This window comes from Carassius auratus, chromosome 21 (assembly GCF_003368295.1).
Source record: "Carassius auratus strain Wakin chromosome 21, ASM336829v1, whole genome shotgun sequence".
In the NCBI taxonomy this organism is placed as follows: Eukaryota; Metazoa; Chordata; class Actinopteri; order Cypriniformes; family Cyprinidae; genus Carassius; species Carassius auratus.
In genome coordinates, this window is record NC_039263.1 from 5,345,186 (window position 1) to 5,372,050 (window position 26,865).

Genomic DNA, 26,865 nt, shown 5'->3' on the forward strand with positions numbered 1-26,865 from the left:
TGAACTTTTATCACAATATGCTAATTTTTTGAGAAGGACCTGTATAGTGACCCAGAACAATTGCCGGGACACATTACCCATGTTTTTTCCGGAATTGCAGTGTGAAAGGGGCTTAAGCCATAAAGAATTAGGGCAGTTTTGAAGTCAAAAGGGGAGTCCAACCTCATACTGATTATTATATATATATATATATATATATATATATATATATATATATATATAATATATATATATATATATATATATATATATATATATATACTTTTTTTTGCAACATTCAAATACTCAGCTAGTGCTTGCTGTAGCAGTGGCAGTGCACTTCAGAAACCCCCCACCTTCCCCAGCTCCACCTGTATAGATCTACTATGGGGTGGTCATGTATGCCCCTAAGGGGATTATCCATATCTGTTATATGTGCAGCAGCAATATTTACTATAGCAGTTACTTGCTCACAGCAGCATGTGTCATGTATGTGTAGTAGCAAGTCTCCTTATTCGCTCTGCCATTGCAGCAGTGTACCAGATCTATTCCAGCAAGACCAAGCACATTAACATTGTCATGCATTTTACCATGCAAATCATTCAGAGAGCTGTCATGATATAAATATATATTCTAATGGTCCATTTATCCAAAGCGACTAACAGTGCATTAAAAATGCTTTATCAGTACATCTGGCCCTGATTAAGTTCTTAATAGATTCAGCATTTAATATGAATATGATCGAACAAATTTCAGCTGTTTGAAGGATCACATTGCTTGTGATCCACTGCGTGTCTTCGCTAATGTAAAACACCTTTGTAATGTAAAGAAAACAAAATCTCAAGCCTTCCTCTTCCTTCCTTGTAATCCATCTCACAGCCTCTCCTGTCTTCCTGTGCTCCCCCTGCTCTTGGAGAGGCTGAGCGTTAGTGGCTGATAAGGGTGATGTCATACCTCCGCTTCCTGGGGATGTGAGTAACTGTATACGCTGTGCTAAGGGGCACGGAGGGGAAACCTCGCCAGAGCGCAAGTGCTCTGAACACACACACGCAACTCTGTGAATGCTGTGTCTAGCTCCATTTCAAAGCTTTGCAGAACATTTGAATGGTGCTCATACATCCTGCTCATCTCAAGATGCAAGATTTTTTTTTTGAATGTTTATGGAGTGATTTTGTTTATCATGACTTACACAATTCTAATATTACAACTTGACTTCATTTTTAGTCCATATCTTGATATTGTGCATGTCATTGTCTAACTAAGCGACCAATCAAACAAATAAATAAAGCAGTCCTACAATACATTTACTTTATGAATATGAATATTGTTGCTTTTGATTATTACTAACCTTTCTTTACCTGTCGTTTCATTTCAATAAAATATTATATCATGCTTTTAATCAAAGGCCTCTAATTCACCTCACTTGCAAACTTTGGTATCTTACACCTACTTTCCCACCCTTTTTTTTTTTTTTTTTTTTTTTGAATATCCTGTTTCATTTGTAAATACATCCCAATACGGAAGTAAAATGTGTTTTGGAATAACATTTCATGTTTATTTTGAGCCCAACACCTGCATTACCTGCTCTGAATAGCCCAGTTGTCCTGTACACATTCTTTTCATTCTACTAACACAATTCTCTGGTTCATGTTATAAAAGGAGGCATATAACAGAAAACAATTCCTTTTGTCATTGTCAAATGAAAACCTAAGCCCTTTTAAGAATGTAAACTGATATTTCCCCATTTATGGTACGGAAACGTGAGTCTACATGTATCTGTCAGCAAGCTGTCCTTTGCCAAGTATCTCTTTCCTGTAAGAGATTACTGACTTGGAGGTTTGCTATATAGGTTTAAAAAGATCAGGATGTGGTCCATCTTGTAATTTACACCATGAAAAAAAAGGAACAAGTAAAGTTGCTCACAATGTAAAACCAGCAGAATGTCAGTCATTCAGTGCTCAATGTTTCTCTCTTTTGAAGATCTCGAATCAGTCGTGTGTGAGATTTAAGGAGTGAATGGACAGAAACCTCACAAACTTTCACCCACATCCTTTTAATTCCACATGCAGACAAAGAAGCAGGCGAGCAGTGATGTGTGAGCTGGCCTCCACCGGCAGGGCCCCAAAGACTGCTGTTCTTCTCTAGTCTACCATGGAACTGCTCCTTTCACCGGCTCCAAAGGGACTTCTGATTAGAAATCCTTCTCTGCTACTGAATCTCATGTCCTTCTCTTGCTATGGAGTCTGACAGAAGCTAGCACAAAGACAAAGCAAACGTTAAGTCTTCACTGTTCTGGTTTTAAACTGTCGTTTGCATTTCTTTATATAGGTTACAGCAATGTATGCAAAAAAAAAAAAAAAAACTCACAAAAAGCTAAAGAATGACAGTGAAACTTTACAAACTTACACTTACCTGAGAAGAGTATTAGTTTTAAGATCTACTATGAAAAAAAAAAAAAATATATATATATATATATATATATATACATATATATATATATATATATATATATATATATATATATATATATATATATATATACATATATAAATATATTTCTATAAAATTAAATTATAAATAAAATTCAGTATGCAAATCTTACAACAATGTCTTAGATTTTGGATAGGACTCAAACTTAAAAGAAAAATGTAACAAACTTAAATTTATCTTGAATAAATCTGATAAATAAAATGCAGTTGAGCTGAATTAATATAGAAAATTATAAAGAATAAAAAATGAAAATATAAATTAGGTGCTTGTAATTTTTGTTAAATAAATTGTTTATTGGGATCAATTGTTTATAAGTGTTTGTGTTTGGAAATAAGTATAAGTGAAATATATACAGGTGCATCTCAATAGATTAGAAGTTCATGGGAAAATTTATTTATTTCAGTAATTCAACTCAAATTGTGAAACTCGTGTATTAAATAAATTCACTGCACACAGACGAAGTAGTTCAAGTCTTTGTTTTTTTTAATTGTGATGATTTTTGCTCACATAAAAAAAACCCCATCTCAACCAATTAGAATATGATGACATGCCAATCAGCTAATCAACTCAAAACACCTGCAAAGGTTTCCTGAGAATTCAAAATGTTCTCTCAGTTTGGTTCACTAGGCTACACAATCATGGGGAAGACTGATCTGACAGTTGTCCAGAAGACAATCACCCTTCACAAGGAGGGTAGACACAAACATTCATCGCCAAAGAAGCGGGCTGTTCACAGAGTGCTGTATCAAAGCATGTTAACAGAAAGATTACTTTGATTCAAAAACACCGTTGGTTAGATAGCTAATGTATAATGCTTTCAAAAAAATACAATTATCTATAACCTTATCAACAAAACAAATTGGATGGAGTTAAAGCTGCATTAATCATTCTAGAGAAGACGAATGAATAAATGAGCTGTATTCTGAGCACTGTAAAAACAGCAGTCACGGAAGAGTAAAAAGGAAGACTAAAGCGCACAGTTAGACAAACAGCTCATCTCTCACATAGATCTGTGTCCAGAGCTCTCAGACTCTTCCAGACAGGAAGCGACACGTCTCTCCTGAGGACTACGGCCAGTAAGCTTGAAAATCCCCTCTAACCACCTCTTACCACACCCACTGCAGCTCTAAGGCACCTTTATTACACTCCAGCAGCCTGTCCTACCAGAAATGAACTCTCAATGCAATGCCAACAACACCTGCAGGCTTCCTGACCAACCCATTACTGTAAATACACAGATGACTGATGCACTTACATAAACAGGCCTAGCATTTTCTGTAGTGCTTCTACAGGAAAGCTGGAAGTTCTGTTCTATTGTAGGACACAACTGAAATTTAGTAGGGTGTTTCAATCAGTCATCAGAATGGTGGCTTCTTTTTTATAAATCTGAGAATTGATAAAAGACAAGGTTTTTTTTCGGTACAATAGATGCCAGGTAAAAAAAAAATCCTCTTTATACAGCATTGTGTTTTTTTTTCTTCTGTGCAGACTTTTTTAAATGATTACAGATTTTAAGTCACTTTCGTAATATGTCATTTTTGATCTGAGATTAGTGCTCTGTGTATTTTCATTTTAATGTGAGGTTAGTTGGTATTGACATTTTATTTGTAACAGCAAAATTATTCAGTGTTCCTTAATGACAAGTGTTTGCAATAATGCTGAAAAAGTCCATTAAAAAAAAATATTCCTTTACTACTTTGGTGTGAGAAATTCCTGCAAATGGTTCAGTGCATGAGTGATCTGTCTAAACAAATCAAACTTAACCGTGAAAATTTTTGAAAAACTGTTCATAAGAGTAGTACATTATAGCATACTTGTAAAAAGAGAATGTATTATAACAGTAAAATATACTTAAGTTCAAAATTAATTTAATGTTTTCAAACACTTAATGCCAATATATTTATAATTAAATATTTTTGTTACAATTAAATTATCATACATTTTTATTCATTGCTAGTAGTTCAACTAAAGAGTGTCTTTTGACCAACTTAAGTAGGACTTAAGTACGTTTAAATGTAACTTCGAAATTACTATTATTGTATCCAAATATGGATAATGTGTAATAAAATTAATCATCAAGTATTTTATGTGTGCTTTAGTATGTCAGAAAACAAAATTAGTGTACTTCTTTGAAGCATGATAAAAATTATTAAAACATCGTGATTTAAAAGTAAAACCGTGAATTTGACATTATTACAGCATATACTGTTACATCATTAAGTACACTTAAGTGTTCTTTCATTTCATTAATTTTATATACTTTGCAAGTACAGTTTTTTAATATACTTAAAAGGTTTGAAGTAAACTAAAAGTTCAATACACTTAAGCGCACTTCTTTTTAACTTATAAATAATATAATAGGCAACTGTGACTTGGAAGGAAAACCTTTTGATGTTTGATAATGGATAAAAAAGAAAAAAGTAGACTATGCTGAAGCAGGGGGCTATACAGTCCAAATATGTTTGTATAATGTGTTTGTATAATATATTCTGAAAAGGTCCTGCTGCATTTAGGATTCTCTGAAAGGATGCTTGACTCTTCTGCGTAATGTCTCACAAATCTACATTTATATCCTCCCAGGAAGCGCCTGATCATCTGTCCTAAAATTAGGACTTTGGTCAACAGGGACTTTTAGGGTCGGGGGAGTGTTTGCGTGGCTTCACTCGAGACATCCCGTCCACAGGAAGCTGCTCCGTACCTCCTGTGCCCGGCCTGATCCACTCCCACATTGAGACAATGGCTCGCTTCAAAAAGGCTATTTGTTTGGACATTCCTGTGAATAAGGGAATAATTACAGCAGCTCTCCTGCTCTTTCACAAGAGAGGATGCAACTCAAAAAAGAGGCAAAGAATGAAAGACAAAAAAGAATGGGTGTGTGTATACATACATAAGTGTGTGTGTGTGTGTGTGTGTGTGTGTGTGTAGCCTGCAGCACTGACATCATAAATGGAAGGAGATGGCTGGGTTATACTTGGTATGTGAGGCATTTACCATAAATAGGGCCACGACTCAGTGGTTTTTGTTTGTTGTTCGGTTAGACAGTGGCTATTTTAATTCCAATGGGATTCTATGTAGAGAATGGCTGGAAAAGGAAAAAGGAAGTGATGATGGACGTTAAACCATCAGACATTCAGAGGCCACATTTTTTTAGAGATGACGGTCCTCGGATGTGCTTTTATTTGGAAAAAGGAGGTACGCATGTTACACACTGCCTTCTAAATGGAGATCTTTTCCATGAGAACATAAAAGGCATAGTTCACACAGGAATGAAAATTGGCATTGTTGACATATCTAGTTACAAATTGGTATTATTTTTGTCCCAAATGACAGAAAAGCACTATAAAAAAGGGATGCCGATATTGGATTTTAGCCAATCTGGTATGCCGATATTTTTCAAATCATTTTGACCGATACCGATACCGATATATTTCCTTTTGTTTGGAAACAACACCAAGTCTCTCCTGTGCGGAAATTATAACTTATTTGTTAGAAGTAAATAAACATTAATTTAACACTGAATTTAACCCTTTTTAATCCTAATGATTTGTTTGAAAAATAACAAATTATATATAAATTTATTTAATTTACAAGTGTCATGTTTCATTTTTATTTGTTGGGTTTATAGTCTATATGTTATTTATGTAGGTTATTTTACTTTTAATTTAATTAGAAGTAGTCCAACAGCGCCCCCTACAGATTAAAACTCTTTACTGAATGGGCGTTAGGACCTGGGGGAGGATGCCGCTGCGTGTGCTGCTGTTGACTCTATCATAAACCGAACGCGTCAATCTGTACTGCTTTCACAGATTAAAAACAGTCAATCGAATCATTATTATTCAGACAAAACTTTGCTTCAAGAATGAGCCAGACTGCTGACCTGATCTACGTAATCACTAGCACACCCTGAGCACATGTGAGTTGATGTATTCCTCTTATCGGCAAGACATCGACATATTTTTTTTTTATATTAGGCCATGCCGATATTTATATTTAAAGCCATTATTGACCAATTCCGATATCAGCCCGATAATATCGTGCATCGCCACATTAAAATGATCATAAAAGCATCCATACAAGTCATGTGATATATATTTCTTTTTAGAATAATACATCTATTTTTTTGTGAGAAACACAGTTAAATAAAAAGTTGGAAATCATTGATGTCAAATCTGGTGTACCGATCAGTGTCAGGTAGATTACTTACAAATTATAGCCCATTACTGACTACAGATTAAATGATTAAAACTGTAGTAATCTAGGTTACTTATTTTGGGTAATGCATTTATTTTATGTCAAAGGGATTTGGCTGACAAAAATTCTCTGCATTTCATGAAAAATATTAATGAACATGAAAACAGCAATGACATTACACACCCAAAGTCTTCTAAGTATGAAATATGTTTGTTCAGAATTACTGATAGTCAGGAACTAAAGATATGATGAAGAATAAGTGTCTTATAACTATTCACCACAATTGTTTAGTAATTTGCATAATTTAGCAAAATAATTTTCTTGAGATTATTTTAGAAAGGAAACTTTAAGAAAGAGAATTTAGAATAAATTATGGATAAAATACATTTTATGAATAATATGTAATCATGTAATCCATAAAAGTAACTGTAATCCGATTATGAGCATTTAAAAAAAATGTAGTTTAATCCAGACTACTCAATTTTTTAAATCTGATCACGTAATCCAGATTACATGTAATCAGTTACTACCACTGTTACTCCCAATATACACAAACATGAAACATTTGAGAGCTCAGAACTCACCCAAAAATGAAAATTCTGTCATCATTAACTCACCTTCATTTATTCCAAACCTGGGTTACCTTTTTTTCTTCTTCTGTGAACCCAAAAGAAGATATAAAAAAAAGAAAGAAATCAATATGAAGCCTGATTTAGTTTTTGATGTTGTTGTCATGTTCTGCAGAATTTTGAGTGAACCCTTATGTCATATTTATGTCATATTTGGTTCATATTTTGATTGTGATGTCAGTTGAAAAATATTCAAGGTCAATTCAACTTTGTCAGTGTTAATTTGATGTCCAATACTGACATCAGCTGATATTGATAATTGTTGTTTTTAGCTTGTGTAACTAAATCAAATTGTCAAATTGGCATCAAATACTGACGCCACCCGGTCATTCTCAACCAAAATGCAACGTGGACCTGACATTACATTAACATCCTGTGCATGCCGGGTTCAAGTGTCCTCACATCGCATGTCTTCAGTAGACTTTAGAACAAACCGCACCATTCACGTTCATTGTGTGGAATAGAGCGTGCAAACATTCCTCTAAATATATCTTCTTTTGTGCTCCACAGAAGAAAGACAGTTAAATTAGATTTTTCGGAGAACCCAGTTATGTTATTCCTTGACATATTTTAAGACAATTTTCTCAAACCCCAAGACTGGGCTTCTGTGCAGAAAACAAGACACAATTTTTTTATTATTATCATAACATGCGCTATATGATCCAGTTTCATGCCAAAAATAAAGCTCTTCAGCACATAAGAGGGCAGTTTTAGATGAGAACAGTCTCTGACGGCCACTTAATTATTGAAGCTAGTGTCAATATTCTCTTTCCTGAGGATGTATAACAGCTCATCAAAGAAATGGGACAGGGATAAAAGAGTGTAATATTCCATTCACACTCTCCTGCCAAGAGGGTTTATAATCAGGAAGTATGAAAGACAGGAGGTGGACTTCCTGTGCCCTGGATGGAGATGTAATACACATCCTGGGAATATGGAGAACGCATCCTGCAGATAGCCTCGCTTGTGTTAGTGTGACGCACAAAGGGAGAGTACAGCTGCCATGTATTTGTTATCGTAACGCCGCGCTCATCTTTAGATAGTTCGGAGGATGAGAGTCTATTTTTAGCTCTTTCCGCCGATGAATCGGCCAGTTATGTGCCTAAGAATGGGAGGTGTGACAAACGAGAATGTGGTGTGTGTGAGCTGGGCTTCTGGTTGTTATGGAAATCTGGCTGATATCTCACAGCCTCTCACAGGAAGTGGAAAAGGTGAACAACACACTGAATGCGTGAGTTACTAAGCACAGATGACTGAAGCCTGTTCCCCAAAGACTTGGCCAAGTCAGTTCATTTCCATGTCATCTTGTCTTCTTTTAGTGAAATGCACATTCTCAGTGTCATTTTTGAAATTTTAGTTTTGAAATATTGCAGTGTATGTCACAAGCTTTTTAAATCACTATTCGGCTCAAAATATAAATCTATTGCATCTTACTTTATAGTTTGGGCCAACATTCCTCAAATCTGGCAGGAGCTGTATTGATTATAATTTTTTTTTCCATTGAGGTGATTTGGTTTTTTAGTTTATAAGCAGCACAACTCTTTCCAACAGTGATGATAAATCAGCATATTAGAATGATTTTTTGAACGATCATAAAGACTGGAGTAATCATGCTGAAAAAATCTTTTTCGCATCACTGAAATAAATTATATCTTAAAGTATATTAAAATAGAAAACTGTTATTTTAAATAACAAAAGTTTTTTACAATATGAATGTATTTATATTTTTTTTATCAAATAAGTGATTGAGCCTAAAATACTTCTTTAAAAAACAAAATATCTTTTGAATGGCAGTGTGTAAGTGCACTACATTTTACAACATGAATTGACCTTGTCGTGTCATAAAAAGCTCAAATGATCTGATATTTTGAGAGATGTGTTGACTTTTACACACATGAGGGTCATGAGGGTCTTCTGTCTTCAGTGGCACTATTTTCATGTTTTATCTTTTTGACTCCTTCATGTTTCTGCATGTTGGTTACACAACATGATTTTGTGGATTTTATAAATACATCGGACAAAAAAAAGAGAGAGAGAGAGAGAGAGAGAGAGAGAGAGAGAGAGAGAGAGAGAGAGAGAGAGAGAGTCAAGACATTGACGCAATAACCTGGCAGCCTCCCAGGACAATGTAGCATTGGGATTACTGCACATGAATTATTGCACTGTGGTGAATGAATCTCACTACATAACCATACATGGCTGAGTGAAAAATTCTGGGACCAAATATTGATGAGTTCATTGAGTGCTTCACAAAGCCTGGAAAACCTGGAAATGAGTTTTAGCACTTCTGGTTCCAACGCCATGAAGTTTGGGGTTTCTGGTTAATACCTGAAGTAAGGTCTGTGGTTAACACAAGCTCGAAATATTTCACATTTTATTCTATGACATAAAATACATCAGTAAAACCACCACTGTAGTGGTTTTTACTTAAAGGCAGTTGCTAATTAGTTGCCAAATGAGACATTAAACATCACCATGCCCAACAAGTAAAATCATCTACTCACTAGTACACTTTTATATCCTGATTGAGTTTAAATTCTTGAAAATATTTTAGGGAAGATGTTTTAAATAAAGACTGAAAGAGTTAAAGCGTATTAGTGACACTGAAGTCATGTGACCCTGACTGATTTCGTTTATAGCCTGTGTTAAGTTTTTTACTTCTTCCGATTATATTTAGGGTTCAAAAAATCATAGTTGTTATTTTTGAAAATTGTCATGATGAACAAGGAACTCTGTATGACAATAATAATAATAATAATAATAAATGAATTAAAAAATAAAATAAATAAATAGTTTATTGTTTAAAAATTATATCTTTAATTTTCAATACCACAGATATATTTGCTAAAATATGTATCAAATATATATTTGCTTAAATATGATTAAAACTATATTTAAAAAATATAAATATATTTAAAATAAAACATAATCTCACCAACAAGTATCTCACATTTAAAGAAAACCTTTTCTATAACACATATGTACATATAAACATTTTTAAATAAAATTAAATGATAAAATAAGCTTATGAAACAATATAATATTAGGATTATTCTTATAAAATAAGCATGATTAGATTATTAGTAATGTAGTTTTGATCTCTTGGCTATTCCATCCACATTTAACACAAATGGATGCTACAGTAAAATTGGAAATGTATTTTCTTGCCCCTGAAATACATTTTGGTACTGTAGATGAGGGTTGAAACTAAATATATTTTCTGTTTCAAAAATTAATTTCATTGAGCTTCACTGTTTACAACATATATTTCACATATATTCATATCCAAAAGCCAATGTAAAATTATTATTATTAATAATTTTTTTATTTTTTTATTTTATTTTTTGAGGCAATCAGGGTGATGCCGACTTCGAAGCTGGCCTTCAAAAATACACTGAACTTTTGTTTTTGCCCCCATTTTTCATGAACTGAACTTCTAATACTAGAAGTACTAGACTGAAGATCTAATGCTTTTTCTATGTACACAAAAGGCCTATTTCTCTCAAATATAGCTCACAAATCTGTCTAAATCTGTGTTAGCTAGCACTTCTCCTTTGCCGAGATAATCCATGCACCTCACAGGTGTGACATATCAGGATGCTGATTAGACAGCACGATTATTGCACATCACATCTCATGAAAAATGGGTGCAAATACAATAGTGTTGCGTTTGTAATTTTGTTCAGTGTACATTATCACTGCAGCACTCTATAGACGACCTTAGTGACCCTGGGACAAGGTTCCCCAATCGTCCCTCAGATGACACCCCTGCAATAGTGTTACAAACGAACGCTTAAAGAGCACAAGGGTTCCTGGAGAAAGTGTCCACACAGCCCAGATCTGCAGTTTTGAACACTAGAAGGCCTGGATCTTAATAAGCCGTTCCCCGAGGCCCTACCGCAAGCATGCGAGGCGCACCGTAAAGAATTCTCCATTCCACCCCAACACCCCCCACCCTCTTCTTTCTTCCTCCATCCTCTTCATATCCTCCCCCCTTCAGCCTCATAGCTTTTGCAGCCGCTCGGGACGTTGCAAAGTGCTTCAACAGATGGAAAGCAGTCTTTAATTACACTGGAATCAGCTGACCGGCATGCATCCCTCTCTTTCCGTCCTGGATGGAATGGAACACGCTCCGCTTCTAGATGAGAGTTTGAAGACTAGTCTCCGGAGGCACGGTGCAGGGGCAGGGGGGTTGTGTGTGTGTGTACTTGAGGTAATGAAGGAGTGTTTGTACAATTTTTGGAGGATTTGTCTTCCGCTTTGACAGGGGTCTGTCAGAGTGCTTTATAATGCTGGTATCTTGGCTGCAGTTGCGCTGGGGGAGTCCCAGAGGAAGCTGTTGCTTGTTCAGTTTACAGTGAATGGCTCCCTTCCTGCTCCAACCGTGGCCCCAAAGGCTGGAGGCCAGGGTGCAGGGCTGTGAGTGTGTGTGTGTGTGTGTGTGTGTGAGAGAGAGAGAGAGATCTCCCCTGTGCTTGTGTGGGTGGATATGCAATCTTACATCTGTTTGTTTGATAATGTGTGTGTGTGTTTGTCTTTTAAAGCTCACAGATTTGCTCTATTAAAACAGTTCTTGGACTTTCTTATTTCATTCTTCAACTTTTAACTGTTTACAGAAGGGGGTCTCATTTCCTAGCATTACTGCTGCAGTTAGCCATTTGTTTCAGCTGTCGCTCCATAAAGTTCAGTACCTTTACGTAAGCAAGGCAGCCCATTATCTGCATTCTTTTGTCTATACTAAATATCAGTTTGCAACCTGGAAATAATTTACAGTCAAACTCTTACAAGAAAGTTTCAGTAATATATTCTGAGGTTACTCAGAAATGTGTGGAGGACTGCCATTTTCTGCCCAAGTCAACTGAAAAGTGGCTCATTAAATACATTACCGCCATCTGCTGGGGAAAGTGCAATCTGTGTCCAACAATTTTCCTGATGAATTTTTACATTCGATTTTAAATAGATTTGATCAAAAACAAAACAAAAAAGTAAAACAAAATAGTGTCTTTTACCAGAACTGACTTTTTTCCTGGTTTATCAGATGCCAAGCCAAAAACATAACTCCAAAATCGTAAAAAAAAAAAAAAGTAATTACACAGCTCTCCTAAGTGCGCTGCAAAATTAAAACAAAAATAACAGTGACTTATTTCTGTTGTATTAAACTTTTTTTTTTCCATCAGAGATGTAAAAGCTAACCTTAAAATAATAATCAGATATTTATATAAGGGCTGGTAATTTAATGCATTAATTAGATTATTTAATTATGGGGGAAATAATGTGTTAAAATTATTAACTCATTTGATGCACTTGCCCTGCCCCAGACTTACTGTATGTGGATCATCTGCCATTTCATACAGTTGACTGATGACTAATATGAGGCAGGGGAAGAACTTACTGCATGATGGATCCTAGAGAATATCCTTAAAATTTAAGATATGGGGCAAGACGCCCGTTTGAGAATGTGTCTCATATTAACATCACATAGTTAAATGTACAGGTTGTATGAAATAAAACTAAGCTAAAGCTAAAGAGAAATATGGGGGGGGGGGGGGGGGTAAAAATGACACACATATTAAAATGAATACAAATTTATTAAAATACTTATAAAAACAAATGATAGCAATGAACAATAATGCTAAAATAACACTGTTTGATAACATGGTACCTAGCATGACTGATAATCATGTCAGAAACAATACTGGAGGTTTATCAGTCTCAAAGAGCTCATTAGGTAGATCTTGTTTAATTGTTTAACTCAATATTGTGTTCAACATTACACCGGGCCAAATAAAAGCTCTTTTGTTTCCCTTGGCGTATTTTATATCCTCCTACTGCTGCTAAACACACGCTCTAGTCTAATTACTGCTTTATACAGTCCAAAAGCACAGTCAGGTGGGATGCACAGAGCAGAAAAACAGAACAAAAGTCCAAAAACTCTGCTGTTATTATAATAACTGTGGTACACAGTACTTGCCAAAAACTCTTCAAAAAACACCATCAACAGGTCTGAGTTGAATATATATATATATATATATATATATATATATATATATATATATATATATATATATATATATATATATATATATATATATATGCATATTGAAAGAATATGTTTTAATTGTGTACTTTAAGGATTTGAAATCATTCTAAACGTTAAACTCATTTGATTCCAATGTGTTTGCAACAGCGTAATCAGTTTTATTGGCTTTTCTTTGATGGTAAATGGTTAAAATGATTTCTTTTTGCACTACTAAAAGTACTTTTCACAGTATTTTCACAGCGAAGCTAGGCTATTTGAGATATATTTCAGTGCTTACGTACAGCCTAAATATACAGTATATGTGTACTCATTCAGTAGCCTTTATATGCAGCATATTTACATATTTATATATATATATATATATATAATGGCTAATTAAGCATTGTCTTTGCATTCAGAGTTTACAGGTTTTTTAGAAAGATTTAAGGGCCTCTGATCAACACACAGGTTACTGTATGCTGCCATCCACTGGAATTGGCAGGAAGTAGATTGCATTTTGGCCCTTGTGTGTTTTGGAGCCGTTTTTCGCCCATCCATTCTTTCTGATGCCCACGTACCAGTCTCCGCTCTCCTGATACCACTGTGAGCGGTATGTGTTGTAGTGGTTCTCCTCCATCTTCTCAATGAAGTAACACTCATCGTTCAACATGACCTGACACACAGAACACAGACCAGGGGTGTGTTTCTTTACAACCGTCACTTTAATGAATCAGACTTCAGGATTTCAACAAGTTTAAACATCATACTCTAGATTTAAAAACTCAAATCGATGGAGGTGTAAATATGTGCATATGGATATATGAAATATTTAATTAAGTGCATTAAATGGTCATATAGGTTAATGCATTTTTGTGTTCAAAATTACATTAATTTTTATATAAAACTAGTTAAAAAACTTACAGTGCCGTAAAGTTTTCCATATTTGTCCATTGCCAGGTATAGTCCAGTCTCATGACCCCTAATGGCCACTAATCCTGCTTTCACTGCTTTTACCTTTAAAAGAGCTGTCATACAATAAGTTTTACAGTAAGATTACAGGTTCTTTTTATGTTACAAATTAATTAGCCTACGTTTTTTACACTGTATATTATTAGTAGTAAGCTATTATCATTATTTCAGATATCTTAGTTAACATTTTTACATATTAGAACATATTTTATGTTTCATTTCTATCAAGTATGCTTGGAAAAATAACAACTAAATAAATAGATACAATTCTGTATACTGCATACTTACTGTAAACGTCGTTCTCTTGTCGACTCGCGTCCACAGTCCCGTTAGGTTGGATCCGGAGATGGTATCCTCCATTCCTGCAGTAAAGTTTTTGCAGAGAGTTGTGTTTGGGCTCTTTCTGCTCGGTGGTCGTCGGTAGAAGTGTGAAAGCGGTGATATCCCGCTCGTTCATGGCGCAGAAGTGCTGCTCTGAGACGCGCTGTACACATAAACACCCCCGTGACTCAAATGGATGCGTCTTCCGAGCTCGACTTCCACTTATAACAGCTATGCGTCATCAGCCTCCTTCACAGCGTCTTATTATAAACAGGTCAGAAAGGTTATGCTTTTTAAAAAACATAATTATAGTCCTTATCATTTTGGTCCAAAAGAAGTATACTACTAATTTGCAATATTGATTTTGGAAAGAAAAAAAAAAGATATCTATAATTATATTGTTCTGTTCTTTATAGGCCTATATATACATAGTGTAATCTAGGTTACTGATTTTAGATAATGTATTCTGACTACTTTTTAGATTACTTTTTCATCTAACTTGTTTTAAACTTACCAGTAGGCATACCATATATATATATATATATATATATATATATATATATATATATATATATATATATGTATGTATGTATATGTGTGTGTATATATATATATATATATATATATATATATATATATATATATATATATATATATTTATGTATATATATATATATATATATATACCCACATTCCATTTTTTTATACCTACATCATAAAATGTATTATGCATTACCCAATACCAGGGTTTCCCAAACTGGGCTTAATGTAAGAACTGCAGGAGAGTTGTGAGTTGATACAAAGCTAGTCAAACATAAAAATTGAAAATCTGTTATTCAAACCCTCAATACTGAACTGTAAACTTGCAAATGTGCTTTTAAATTAATTTAATATTAACTTCCTCAGAGATATTTCACTTAAATATCACGTCAGAGTGCTTTGGCTGAGAAAAACATGTGGAAATCCCTTTGTTTCATGCATTGTCTAATTAATTTCGTGATCCAGATAACATGTAATAAGTTACTACCCATTTATGTATGTAAATATGTATATATATGAAGAGTTCAGATGCAAAAGCCTCTTAATGCCATCTGAAAATGTAATCTAAAATAAGCCAAAAAGGTAGTCGTCACTAGTTTCGTCTTCGTTCACCTCAACAGGCCTCAGCCAGACAGCACGTCTGAAGTGGTTTGGAAAGCTATCAGAGACGTGTTCGGGAGTAAGAAAAAACAAACAGTGCAGGAATTTTCCAAGCAGCCACTGCACAAATACATTGTATTTATTGAAAATAGAGCCTTAGTGCCAGACAGGTTGTGGAGAACGGCGAGCAAAGCAGCCGGTGAGAATGACGGCCCTCAGCAGAGTGCTAATGAACAACGCTTGAGACTTACCTGTGACTTTGTTTCAGAGCTGCAAAGAGAAATGCAGGCTCACTGTACAGTAGCTTTGAGCTTTTCGACTTTGGAGGAACTCCTGGATGGATGACTGGTGTTACTGGATACATTCAGACAAGCGTGTGTGACGTGCTGGGAAAAGCTGCTTGTGTAACATCATCTGGTCATCAGCTGACCTGAACTCTTCACCGTGTCTTTTCACTGAGGCATTTGCTCGGTTCCTGTCACTCCGCTAGATGTGGTCAGATCTGTTAGAAGATATGTGACCTCATCCTGTCCAGAGAGTCAACTGTGTTGTGTTCATTTCAGGACATGCTCTATTTAGGTCCGAGTAGTTTGCCTGAACCTCTGACATACAGTAATAGTATAAATGTGTCATTACTAAACATACGAACAAATGACTATTTATATATCCGTTTGTGTTCTGTATTTTAAGATAACTTTGTATAGTCCAAATAAGCTTTACAGATGACTACTGGAAAGGGTTTAAACAATATTTTTCATGCTTATTCCATGAGCCATAAGCAATTATTGCACATGCACCTCTGAAAACCAGGACTAACAGTTTACAGGCAGCAAACAATACTAAAATAAAGCAAATAAAGCCTTTACTTCAGTAATTCTGTCTCAGTCTTCTTTTTTCATAAAGCATACATTCTATAAAGCTAGTCTGAGATGGGCGATTTAATTATTATTGTTGTTATTAATATTATTATTAGTTTTTAATTGCATGTCTGCAGTTAAAGAAACAAAATGCACGCATTTTGCCCCCCCCCCCAAAAAAAAAAAAGTAGAGAGGCTTCAAAAAATTAATTAATAAATAAAAACTGCAAAACACAGTCTATGATCAATACAATACAATATAGGGTTTTGTATGACACTGTGCTGATTTGATTTTGAGATATGTTTGCAGTGTTTTAGCAGACGGTGTATTGTGTTAATGTGTTATTGTATTTTGAAAAGTAGTGTTTGAGTTTAGTTTACAATGTGTGATTTTGAGCATGAAAAAATACATTACATTTTCATGACTGCACATCTGCACTTCAAAAATGTTTTTGTTGTTGATATAACTTAAAACTAAATTTTTAATCAAGCATGAACGCTTACTTTCTTGAGGTGAAGCAACATATTATTACTTATTCTAATGTTGAAATGTAAGTTGTGATAACTAATTGAAGCAATCATTCATAGCTTAAAAATGATAAAACTGATCAAAACTGATCAAAAAAAAGGATCATAAATTTAAATGTAAAATACAGGAGCAAATATTTCCAGTAGAATTTTCATGATTGCTTTATACTTCTGCATGCTTTAATTAATTTAATTAATGTCCCTTCTGGAACACACGGTGGCAGTATACTCCATGTCAGAGAAGCAGATGGTTGTGCAGGACCAAGTCATGAAATTGATACGAGGCAGTTCTTATGACACTGAGGTTCTCACGCCTTCGGGCAGGTGTACATAAGAATTTATCAGCCATAGGCATTTGGGAGTAGAAACTGTGCAACACAAGATTCAACATGTTTCTTTCTTAACCATTATATTCACATGTCTTGTAGACTGCAGTACATCTGCATTGCTCTTCTCTGGGTTAGGCATTATAGAAGATGGCAATCAAGACCCACAGGACAACAAATGTCATGTATGTCTCAAAAAAAATCCATGTTCAAATTTCTTTGTTGCACTGTCCGTGTTTTGTGTCATTTCTGCATTTAATTATTAATGCAATTGTGTCTTTCTGTTTCTCTGCAACTATAGCAACACCAAAGTGAACTTCCTCAACCGCAATGGCAATATGGCATTTGTTCTTGTTTCAGCTGATGTTATAAATATCGGTTTTTCATTATCAGTGTTGCTTGAAATGGCTTCAAGAGATACAGACAAGTTTGAACAAGACTCTGAAATATATTTGCAGCAAAAGTGAAACAAACTATTTCTCAACTGTCCTAGTGAAACTGAGTGGTCTATGCCATGGACAGGAATAAACCTTTTTTATGCTAACTTTTATGGTTACCTAAACTGTTTCTGCAGAGTCATAAACCCATGACTAGGGTTAGTTTTATACTCTGAAAATAGCCTATATGCATTTTTGCTTTTATATTTCAAATTTATGGTGCATTTTTGTTGGTTTTGGTTACATTTTGGTGGCACTCTAGATAGATAGATAGATAGATAGATAGATAGATAGATAGATAGATAGATAGATAGATAGATAGATAGATAGGATAGTAATACACAGTTTATACAGTGGGTGAAAAGTATGAATTGAGCTATGAACTATAGCAAGTATAAACAAGAATTAACTTCAACAATTAAATACAACATTGTATGACAGTATGAATAAAGATATAATATAGGAAGATAACAAAGGAAATAAAAACAATAAAGTAGAAGTACAGAAGTAGTAAATCAAATTATGTAACATCCAGCAGGTCATTATACAGTTTGACAAATTTGACACTTTTTTGGTGATGATTTTTTAAGTTTTATAATTAGGTAGTTAAAGTCACAAAGGAAATTATGTAATTTTGGGTAATGTTGGGAATGTTACATGAATATAATGAATTTAATATTTTGCCAATAAAATAAATATTTTTTCTATATTATTATATGTTATGTTTACAATGAGAAAAATAACAGAATATATCACACATAGTTCAATTAATGTCTAAACAGAAATTTGAAGCAAGGAATGTATAATTTTGTGAAGTCAGACCAAAATTCTTTAACTAGGGGGAATTTGAAAAAAAGATGATCAATAGACTCAATACTGAAATGATAGAAACTACAATTCAAATGAGCATTACCAAATTTTGATGTTAGCTCCTTATGGGGTATACATTATGCAAAAATGTAAATGTAATGCTTTTATTTTGTTGGGAACACAACATTTATAAGGTAAGAGCCATCAAATAAATCCACTCAGTAATTATTTTTCTGGAATGAAAAACATTTCTTATAATTTTATTACTACATTTTGGGTCGTAAATACTCTAGACTTCAATCAAAAAATTCTGCTCACTTCAAATGACAGGCTAAATTACATTTCATGAAGTGGACAATACCATTTGGTTTTACCACTGTAAGAAATTCCTTATGGACAACAGGGAGATTGTATGAAATCACATTAAGAATAAACATTCCCTCTTGGATCTAGAATATCTTAATGCTCAAGAAATCAACAATGGTACACATAGAATAATACAACCATCAACATAAAAGTGGTAGACAATAAAAACAAAAAAGCAGAAATAAAACAACAACTGTATAATCTGAGTTTACGTGAAATCCCTGCATTGCTTTGACATCATCTCTCTTGACAAACTAACCAATCAGATTCTTATACTGTCGCACAAGCAGCTTCGCAATCCCGCAACGCTATTGGCTGAACGATATGTCAATCACAGGATTATCCGCTTCATGGTAGGTTGGTACAGACGCGTTTAAAAACGCCCAAGCATCATCACCCTGCAGCGAAACATTGTGACGTCGTCATGAGAAGCGCGCGGCTCTTCTGTGGATTCCCTTGATTGACAGATCGCAGCAAAATATTTCATTGTTTTGCGCAGTGGCGTTGTGGACAAGATGCACTTGTGATTTTTCTTTTGTTAGAACGCATCCGTTTCCGACCACAGCTATGTAGTTTCTACTTCAATGCCTTTTATGATTAGTTAAAGTTGCATTTAACTTGCATCTGCATTGCGTTCCGCTGTTGTCCTGGGCTGTGGAGCTGGAGTCAGTTAAGGATGGGATTGCCTGCGTTAGAGTTCAGCGACTGCTATGTGGACAGCCCTCAGTTCCGAGAGAGGCTCAAGTCCCACGAGCTGGAACTGGAGAAGACCAATAAGTTCATCAAGGAGCTGATTAAGGACGGGAAAGCTTTAATTCAAGCCCTGAAAAGTAAGATATGTTAGATTTGCTTACGAATGTGGGGGGGGGCATGCACTTTGTTTCGTTGTCTTATGTAATAAACACATTGTTACAGATTAATAAACACAGCTTCTGATTAATACATAGTCCTTAAAGAGTCAGTGAGTGTTACTAGACACTCAAGACAGAGTAGAGAGCTTAAGATTCGTGAAGCTACTTACAAGTGAATAATTTGTCACTTTTAAGCATGTTATAAACAAGAATAGTTTACATCTAGTGGCCCCCAAAAGTATTTGGACTCTTAAGTCACACTTGAAAACGTCTGAATATCATTGTATCATGAAATAGCACACTAAATGTTCTCAGATATCTTGTTCCAGAGCTATTCTGCAAGTACCATAAAACAGCACGGTTGTTTTAGTGGATGTAGGAAGTCATTACTCTCTTCAGGTTTACACAGGTGTTCTGGCGATCAGATAGACTTCTTCACATTAACTGCGACTAACATTTCACAAGTGCATGACACAGTCACAGTGATCTCCCGCAGTGACCCACAGATACACACCCCGGCTCAATTTTCCACTCCACTCCCCATTACCTTTAAAAACAAACAGTGACCCCAGCAGAACCAGACTGACCTGTGTTGAGCCTAGAGACCTGTTCTTGTGGTAAGGTTTGGAGAACAGTACCGAGGTGTGTCCCAGCTCCCAAGATCGACAGCTTTATATTCCTCTGGGTTTGTGATGTAAAGCCTCGTCTTTGATGTGGTTTCTAGTTCTGGAATCGTCAGCTTTAACAGCATTTGTCTGCGCAAGTCATAATTAAGGATGGGAAAAGAGAGATATGTTTGCTTTCAAGGTTTGAAAATATGACATGTTAGCTTGTTAGGTTTACTCTGTCCTGTTTCTTCATTGCTAATTTTTGACTAATAACTGTTTGACTCAGTGGCTTGCAGTATGTGATGTTTGACCTATCACGAGTAAGAGTAACCTGCTTCATAAACAATAACCACACTAACTTGTTATTTTGCACCAACATACATCTTCTTCCCACAATCGGAGACCTGAAATCACATTTAATAACCCTGTGAACTCTCTCTACTGTATATATAGCTCTTGTATGGTGAATTGAGGATGTTCTTAGGAAATAAGAAAATGTTTTTACAGTGACTCATGATTGGCAACACCCAAATAATGGCACAAGGAAGGACTAAGCATGTCATTTTTATACATATGGTGTCGGTAATTGTTAAGGTATTGTTACTTGCCAGGTTTACTATATGTTGAATTTTACAACACTGAGCGCCCATTTACATCCCTCTATCTCTGTGGCACCAGGGTTTGGCCACGCACAACCCACTTTAAAACAAAAAGTGTGTTGTGCGTGGCCAAAACTTGATGCCACAGAGATAGAGAGATGTAAATGGGCGCTCAGTGTTGGGCGATATGCTCAATTGTCATATCATTCTCATCAGCCTGTGAGATTGCCGATATATGATATTGTCATGCTAATTTATTTGATTATTTATCTACTTAGTTTCATTGCCAAAAAGAGAACCGACTTCAGAGTAAGGCGAAAATCCACCTAATGTTACAGCCTAAGCTTAATAACAATTTAACAGAAATAATGGAAGGTACTAATTACAAGGTTTTTATTATCTCAGCTATTCAAACAACTACAGAAAATTAGCAAAGCACATTTACGTTACCAAAGAACACCATCACAAGCTCAGTCTAGTGGAAGTTTATGTAGTTAAAAAAGCACTCCTGTTATAATCAGTGAAGCCGTTTACTCTGTGTATGATGATTAAATCTCTTATATCGCACATACATCTGCACTTTGTTGTTTATGATAAGTGAATTTGCACCAGAGCTGAATTCAGTCATAGAGCGTGGACACGACAGAACAACTAAACGCCGCAGTTTCAGCGATGACACATCTAAATGCCTCTGATTGGCCATTGCATTCATAAACTCAACAGAATCACGTGTGTATGGTTTATAATGCCAAACGCTGTAAAAACATAATAAAAGAACATGTAAGCCCTTATATTACATAGTATAACTATCTTGATATAATAATAAAAACAATAATCGTCTTGCCATCGTCACAGGTGGTATCTCTGACTATCGTTATGGTCTATCAGCACATCCCTAGCTTGGGCCTTGTTATGCAGCTGCTAAGGTATGTTTAGGAGGTGGCTGCACAAAATCACAAGAATATCCTGGTCTCTGGTTATGGCTCAGGTTCAATGTGACTATGTGATTTAAATGCAATTATGAAGGCTTGTATATTAAAGTTAATATGTAGCAGTGTCACTGCGGTCACATTTCTACTGAATGACTATGGCTTGTAAAATGTTGAATTGGAGTATATTCACTAGACTTTTTTGTTGCTACCTCCAAAGGGCAAGCAAATCACACTCTTTGTAACTTTGTTGCGCAGTGCTCTCTATGTCACAATGTTGAAATTCCCTATCAGTCTATTCTTCCTCTTTTTTACTTAAGTAAACGTGTGTATGGGTTTGTTTTACTTCATTCCACCAATGACTCATTTGTATTTTCCTTGTTTCTCCATCTGTCCTGAGCGGGCTGGTCGTCTCTGGAGGTCAGCTACGCTTGATCGATGAGCCCAGAGCTGCACTACATTTTGAAGCTGTGATGAAACATCAGACTTGTTCATCACTGTCACACACTTTTTTGCATGAAAATATGAAAATCCTTCTCCTGGAATCATTTTTATGTTTGTTGGAGTGGCTAAAGTGACATTGTGGTTGATGGTGAATATGGATTGTTGGCAGGTCAGGGTGCGAATTACAGAAGTTTGAAGGAGTAGAGTTTTCAAACTCATTGTTACAACAATGTTCACACAGTGTTTCAGTGGACACAAGTTTGGGTACAAGTCAGAAAACACATTTTCAACTTATTAGATTGATGCTTGTGAACAGAAGTCACATTGGTCTGAAGAGGTTACTATGGCAAGAGAATGCTGGCTTCAGTTTTGGATGGTAAAAAAATATGCATTATTTAATTATAAATTCTGTATGAATTGCTTTAGCAATAGATCAGTATAAATTGACTGTGCCAGTTGGCGATTTTGAGATTAATGTGTTAGCTAATATGATTGGTTGATTGTTTGAAGGGTAAAAATGTACATTTAGTTTAGAGCCCGAACGATATGGATTTTTGGGGGCCGATGCCGATGCCGATATTAACTCAAAAAGAGCCGATTTATAAGCCGATATATTGATTTTGAAAATAAACTCAATATTAGACCCATTTCCTATAAACTGCACTTACACAACATTCTATAGGAAAATATCTGTATGTGGGCTGTATAAACCATTTTCCAGAAGGGATTTATGTTTAAAAAAAAGCCTTAGTATGTTTAAACAATTGCACATCAAAAGTATATATTTTTTAATGATCAAAAAACTGTCTGATTTTAAACATTTAACACTTTTACTTTCTTCCAGTTGAAGCTGGTTTTAACAGTCTGTGTGTGTACTGTAAATAAATGATAATACTAAAGTTAAAGTATTTGCAGAAGTAGTCCCACACTTTGCTGCTACAGCATTCACCTTTTTCAGCCATCTGTAGGGCAGAAAAAGAGACAGAGAAAGAATAAGCATGTGTATTATTAATATCACCATGTATCATTAAAATTTCAATTATAATAAACAGGGATCTCATACATATAGGCAAAAATGATATATATATATATATATATATATATATATATATATATATATATATATATATATATAATTTTTTTTATTTGTCAAGCAATAGGTATGACCTATTACCTACTTATATTTAACCATATTATTACAACATTTTCCTGTTATGTCTGTAAAGCTGCTTTGAAACAATCTGTAAAAAAGAAAAAAGAAAAAGAAAAACGCACGTGTTCAGTTCACATTTATTTACATGTCACCTCTGGTTTAATCATTTCTGACGCACCTAATGTAGTTACTGTAACTACACTATATTTGCTCTCACAGACACATTCACAACAGACCCGTATATCTCCTCCTCTTCTCTTTGTGCAGTCTGAATCAAAACATCGTCATGCGCTGGCGAACGTAAAGTTAGCCTACCGTTACTGTTTTTTCCAGGCGCGTCCACACCGCATCGAGTTAAAAACATCTCAACTTTTCAGAATGCCGCAAGCGTACTGCAGGTCATGTAACAAGAACTAACCAATCAGCTTCATCCTTTCCCGTAACAACGTTGAAAACTCAGCCAAGATGAAGGAACAGCTGTTCATAGCTGTATATGGATTGCCATTTTGAAATAAATGTAAGAGCAGAGCTACTGCGAGCGATTTTTAGTGCTGCAAATCCATTTATCCTTTGCTGAAATTTCCACATCTTCATGGAGAGAGCACGTCATGGTTGCTTAGCAAAGGCAGACGCCTCAGGAGCGCTTCTGCCCGAGCGCTTTGGAAAGAAGGAAAAAGCGGCGCGCCTAGCGTTTTCCAAGCGTTTTTAGGCACGATATGTGAACAACCCCTTACGCAGTCATTATGTGGGAAACACTGCAGTTATATATTTAAAATAAGATAAATGCTAACGTTATAGTTTGACCTCTTATTAACGTACGCGCTCTTCCACTGATAAACATGGCATTAGCTTTGTGGCTAATCTAATATAGCAATGCATTAGCGGTTGTAAGTGATGTTACCAAATATTTAGAAGTTATAATGATAGGACCGTTAGCTAGAACTACCACACCGTTTTTATATAGAGTGTATGAACTAAATCATCTCACATGACGAACAACAGATTCACCATCAAAACAGTACATCTCCGTGGCTTGGCTGATCGCTTTCTTCTATAGTGGAGTTGCAGACTCTCTGCAACTGCGGAGCTCCCTCTGGTGGGCAAACTATGCAACACTCATAATCAATCAATCACCTTTATTTATATAGTGCTTTAAACAAAATACATTGCGTCAAAGCACTGAACAACATTCATTTGGAAAACAGTGTCTCAATAATGATAATCTCATGCTCTCATGCTTCACTCATAACATGAGTGAAGCACGAGACTCTGTTTCTCATGTTTCATCAGCCGTTATAAACGCCGATGCTGATTTAAATGCAATAATCTCATATCGGCCGATAATGGATAAAAATGCACACTTCACAAGATATCAGAGCTGGATTCGACATCGGCCAAGCAGAAAAACGTATCTTCCAATGTTGATATTTGAAAAATGCCAAATATCAACCGATATATCGGCCTTAGCGATATATGGGTCGACCACTAGCACAGTGCCTTTTAATTGTTGTTTTGAATCCAGGAATTATTTATTTAGAAATTATAAGCTCCGATTATGACAAGTGTGGTATAAAAGCTTTGTTTATTAGAGGAATAATTGGTTAGCTGGAATATGTTATGTTGCAACATGCTTTTGGATGCCATTCGATCTCAGCCTTCATTTACGCAGCTTAGTTTTGCCGGGTGGTTACGAATTTCTATAAATTCAATAATATTTAAGGCATTGTTTCTTTTCCTAAATCCTCACCATCTAACCCTCTAAATTTGCAGGTTTATTTTATTGTCATTTACTTTTTATCACTGTTTTCGCATCTTTTATTGTGGCAAACATACAGGAAGGGAAATGAAAGATTTCATGGCCATGAATTAAGAATTCATTCGATTAATTAATTTGTTCCCTCATTTTAATTAAATCATGGGTTATTTAAGGAACTAAATTAGTGAAACATGGACAGTGGCCACAAATTAATAAATTGTAGAAACAAATTAACAAGTTGTAAAATGAAAAGTCTGCCCTGCAAAGCACCAGAGCCCCATATGAAACAATTATCTGGGGAAGTTTCAATTGTTTTCCATGTTGAAGAACTTTGTGTTGTTCCTATTTTAATGTACTTTTCTGGTAGTTTCTCAGGGTATAAAGGGAAAGATAAGATGTTACCTCCCAAAGGATGAGGCTGTTTTCAAACTGCACAGCTGTGAATGGAGAGAAGATACATCCAGTAGTGCTTCCCTGCAGGGATCAGGGCACATCCACAGATTCACGCATGAGAGGACAACAAAGAAACAGCGTGTGTGTTTTAGCATGAGGAGTGGGTTGGAAGGGAAATTAGGGCAGCCTCTGCATTATAATTATTGTCGCTCTATAATCTCAGCCCTCTGTGTCTGGAGGCAACCTATGATATCTGATGTGGCTTCTCTTTAAGACTCCAGTCTGTCACATTGTGCATGAGTGAAGCAGGATTATCATTAGAAGGATTACATATCCTCTTTAAAAAAGAAACTCAGATACACTATGAGATTATAAGTGCATTAAGTGTGCTCTTACACACAGGATTACAATCAAACAAGACTCTCCATTACTTACTGTAAGTGATGGATTATGGATGCATTAATAATGTATGGTTGGAATGTTCCTTAAAATGAATTTGTCTTCTAGAAAGGTACTTGGAATACATAACCAGTTACCAAAAATATTATTATTTGAGTAATATATTATGCAATATGAGTTGAATTATCACTATTACTATAGCTCATATTTAGGGTTAGACATTTGAACAAACCCCTAAGCTTTTTTTGTAACTCATACCACTCATTCCATGCTTTTTTTGAGAGGTGTTTTTAAATTCTTTATCAAATTCCTTGGCGGTCTGACTGACTTTTTTTTTTTCTCTTCCATTTTTGATAATCTTTTACATTTGAATGTTTATCACAATACAGAACAAAAATCTTCCACTACTTCCATTTATAATCAGTTTCAAGATTTTTCTGGCAGATGAGTGTCACCCATATTTTCTTCAGAAATGTTACTGTATATATTAGCCAATATTAGATGGTTGATTGTATACACAAGCACATTTCATCTATTTTTTTTTGTATATCACATCTAACACTAAAGTTAATCTTTAAAAACCTTAAAGAGATAGTTTATCTGCTTACCCCCAGGGCATCCAAGATGTAGGTGACTTTGTTTCTTCAGTAGAACACAAACTGAGGTTTTTA

The 26,865-nt window shown here is 35.2% G+C and overlaps 2 protein-coding genes across 4 annotated transcripts in view; one reads left to right on the plus strand and one right to left on the minus strand.

The window, feature by feature from the left end:
* Window positions 1-13,393: 13,393 nt before the first annotated feature.
* fgf1b (fibroblast growth factor 1b) lies at window positions 13,394-16,092 on the minus strand. Its single transcript, XM_026195648.1, has 4 exons — window positions 15,990-16,092; window positions 14,566-14,858; window positions 14,230-14,333; window positions 13,394-13,981 (listed from the first exon to the last, which is right to left on the minus strand). The coding sequence occupies exons 2-4, from the start codon at window positions 14,732-14,734 to the stop codon at window positions 13,778-13,780; spliced, it is 477 nt and encodes a 158-aa protein (XP_026051433.1). The 5' UTR covers window positions 14,735-14,858; window positions 15,990-16,092; the 3' UTR covers window positions 13,394-13,777.
* Window positions 16,093-18,980: 2,888 nt separating this feature from the next.
* The window catches only part of LOC113038308 (rho GTPase-activating protein 26-like), a 99,534-nt gene continuing 91,649 nt past the window's right edge, over window positions 18,981-26,865 (plus strand). For 2 of the 3 annotated variants that reach the window (XM_026195629.1, XM_026195628.1), the window contains exon 1: window positions 19,739-19,892. In XM_026195629.1, coding sequence (XP_026051414.1) covers window positions 19,739-19,892 — 154 coding nt within the window. Of the gene's footprint in view, window positions 19,893-26,865 lie in introns of all 3 variants that reach the window. The other variant, XM_026195627.1, reaches the window with a different exon arrangement.

Coding starts and splice junctions, on each gene's coding strand:
- fgf1b (XM_026195648.1), bottom strand. CDS start 14,734: ATGAACGAGCGGGATATCACCGCTTTCACACTTCTACCGACGACCACC. Junction 14,334..14,565: donor ACAAGAGAACGACGTTTACA/GTAAGTATGCAG, acceptor ATTGTATGACAG/CTCTTTTAAAGGTAAAAGCA. Junction 13,982..14,229: donor ATGGAAAACTTTACGGCACT/GTAAGTTTTTTA, acceptor TCTGTGTGTCAG/GTCATGTTGAACGATGAGTG.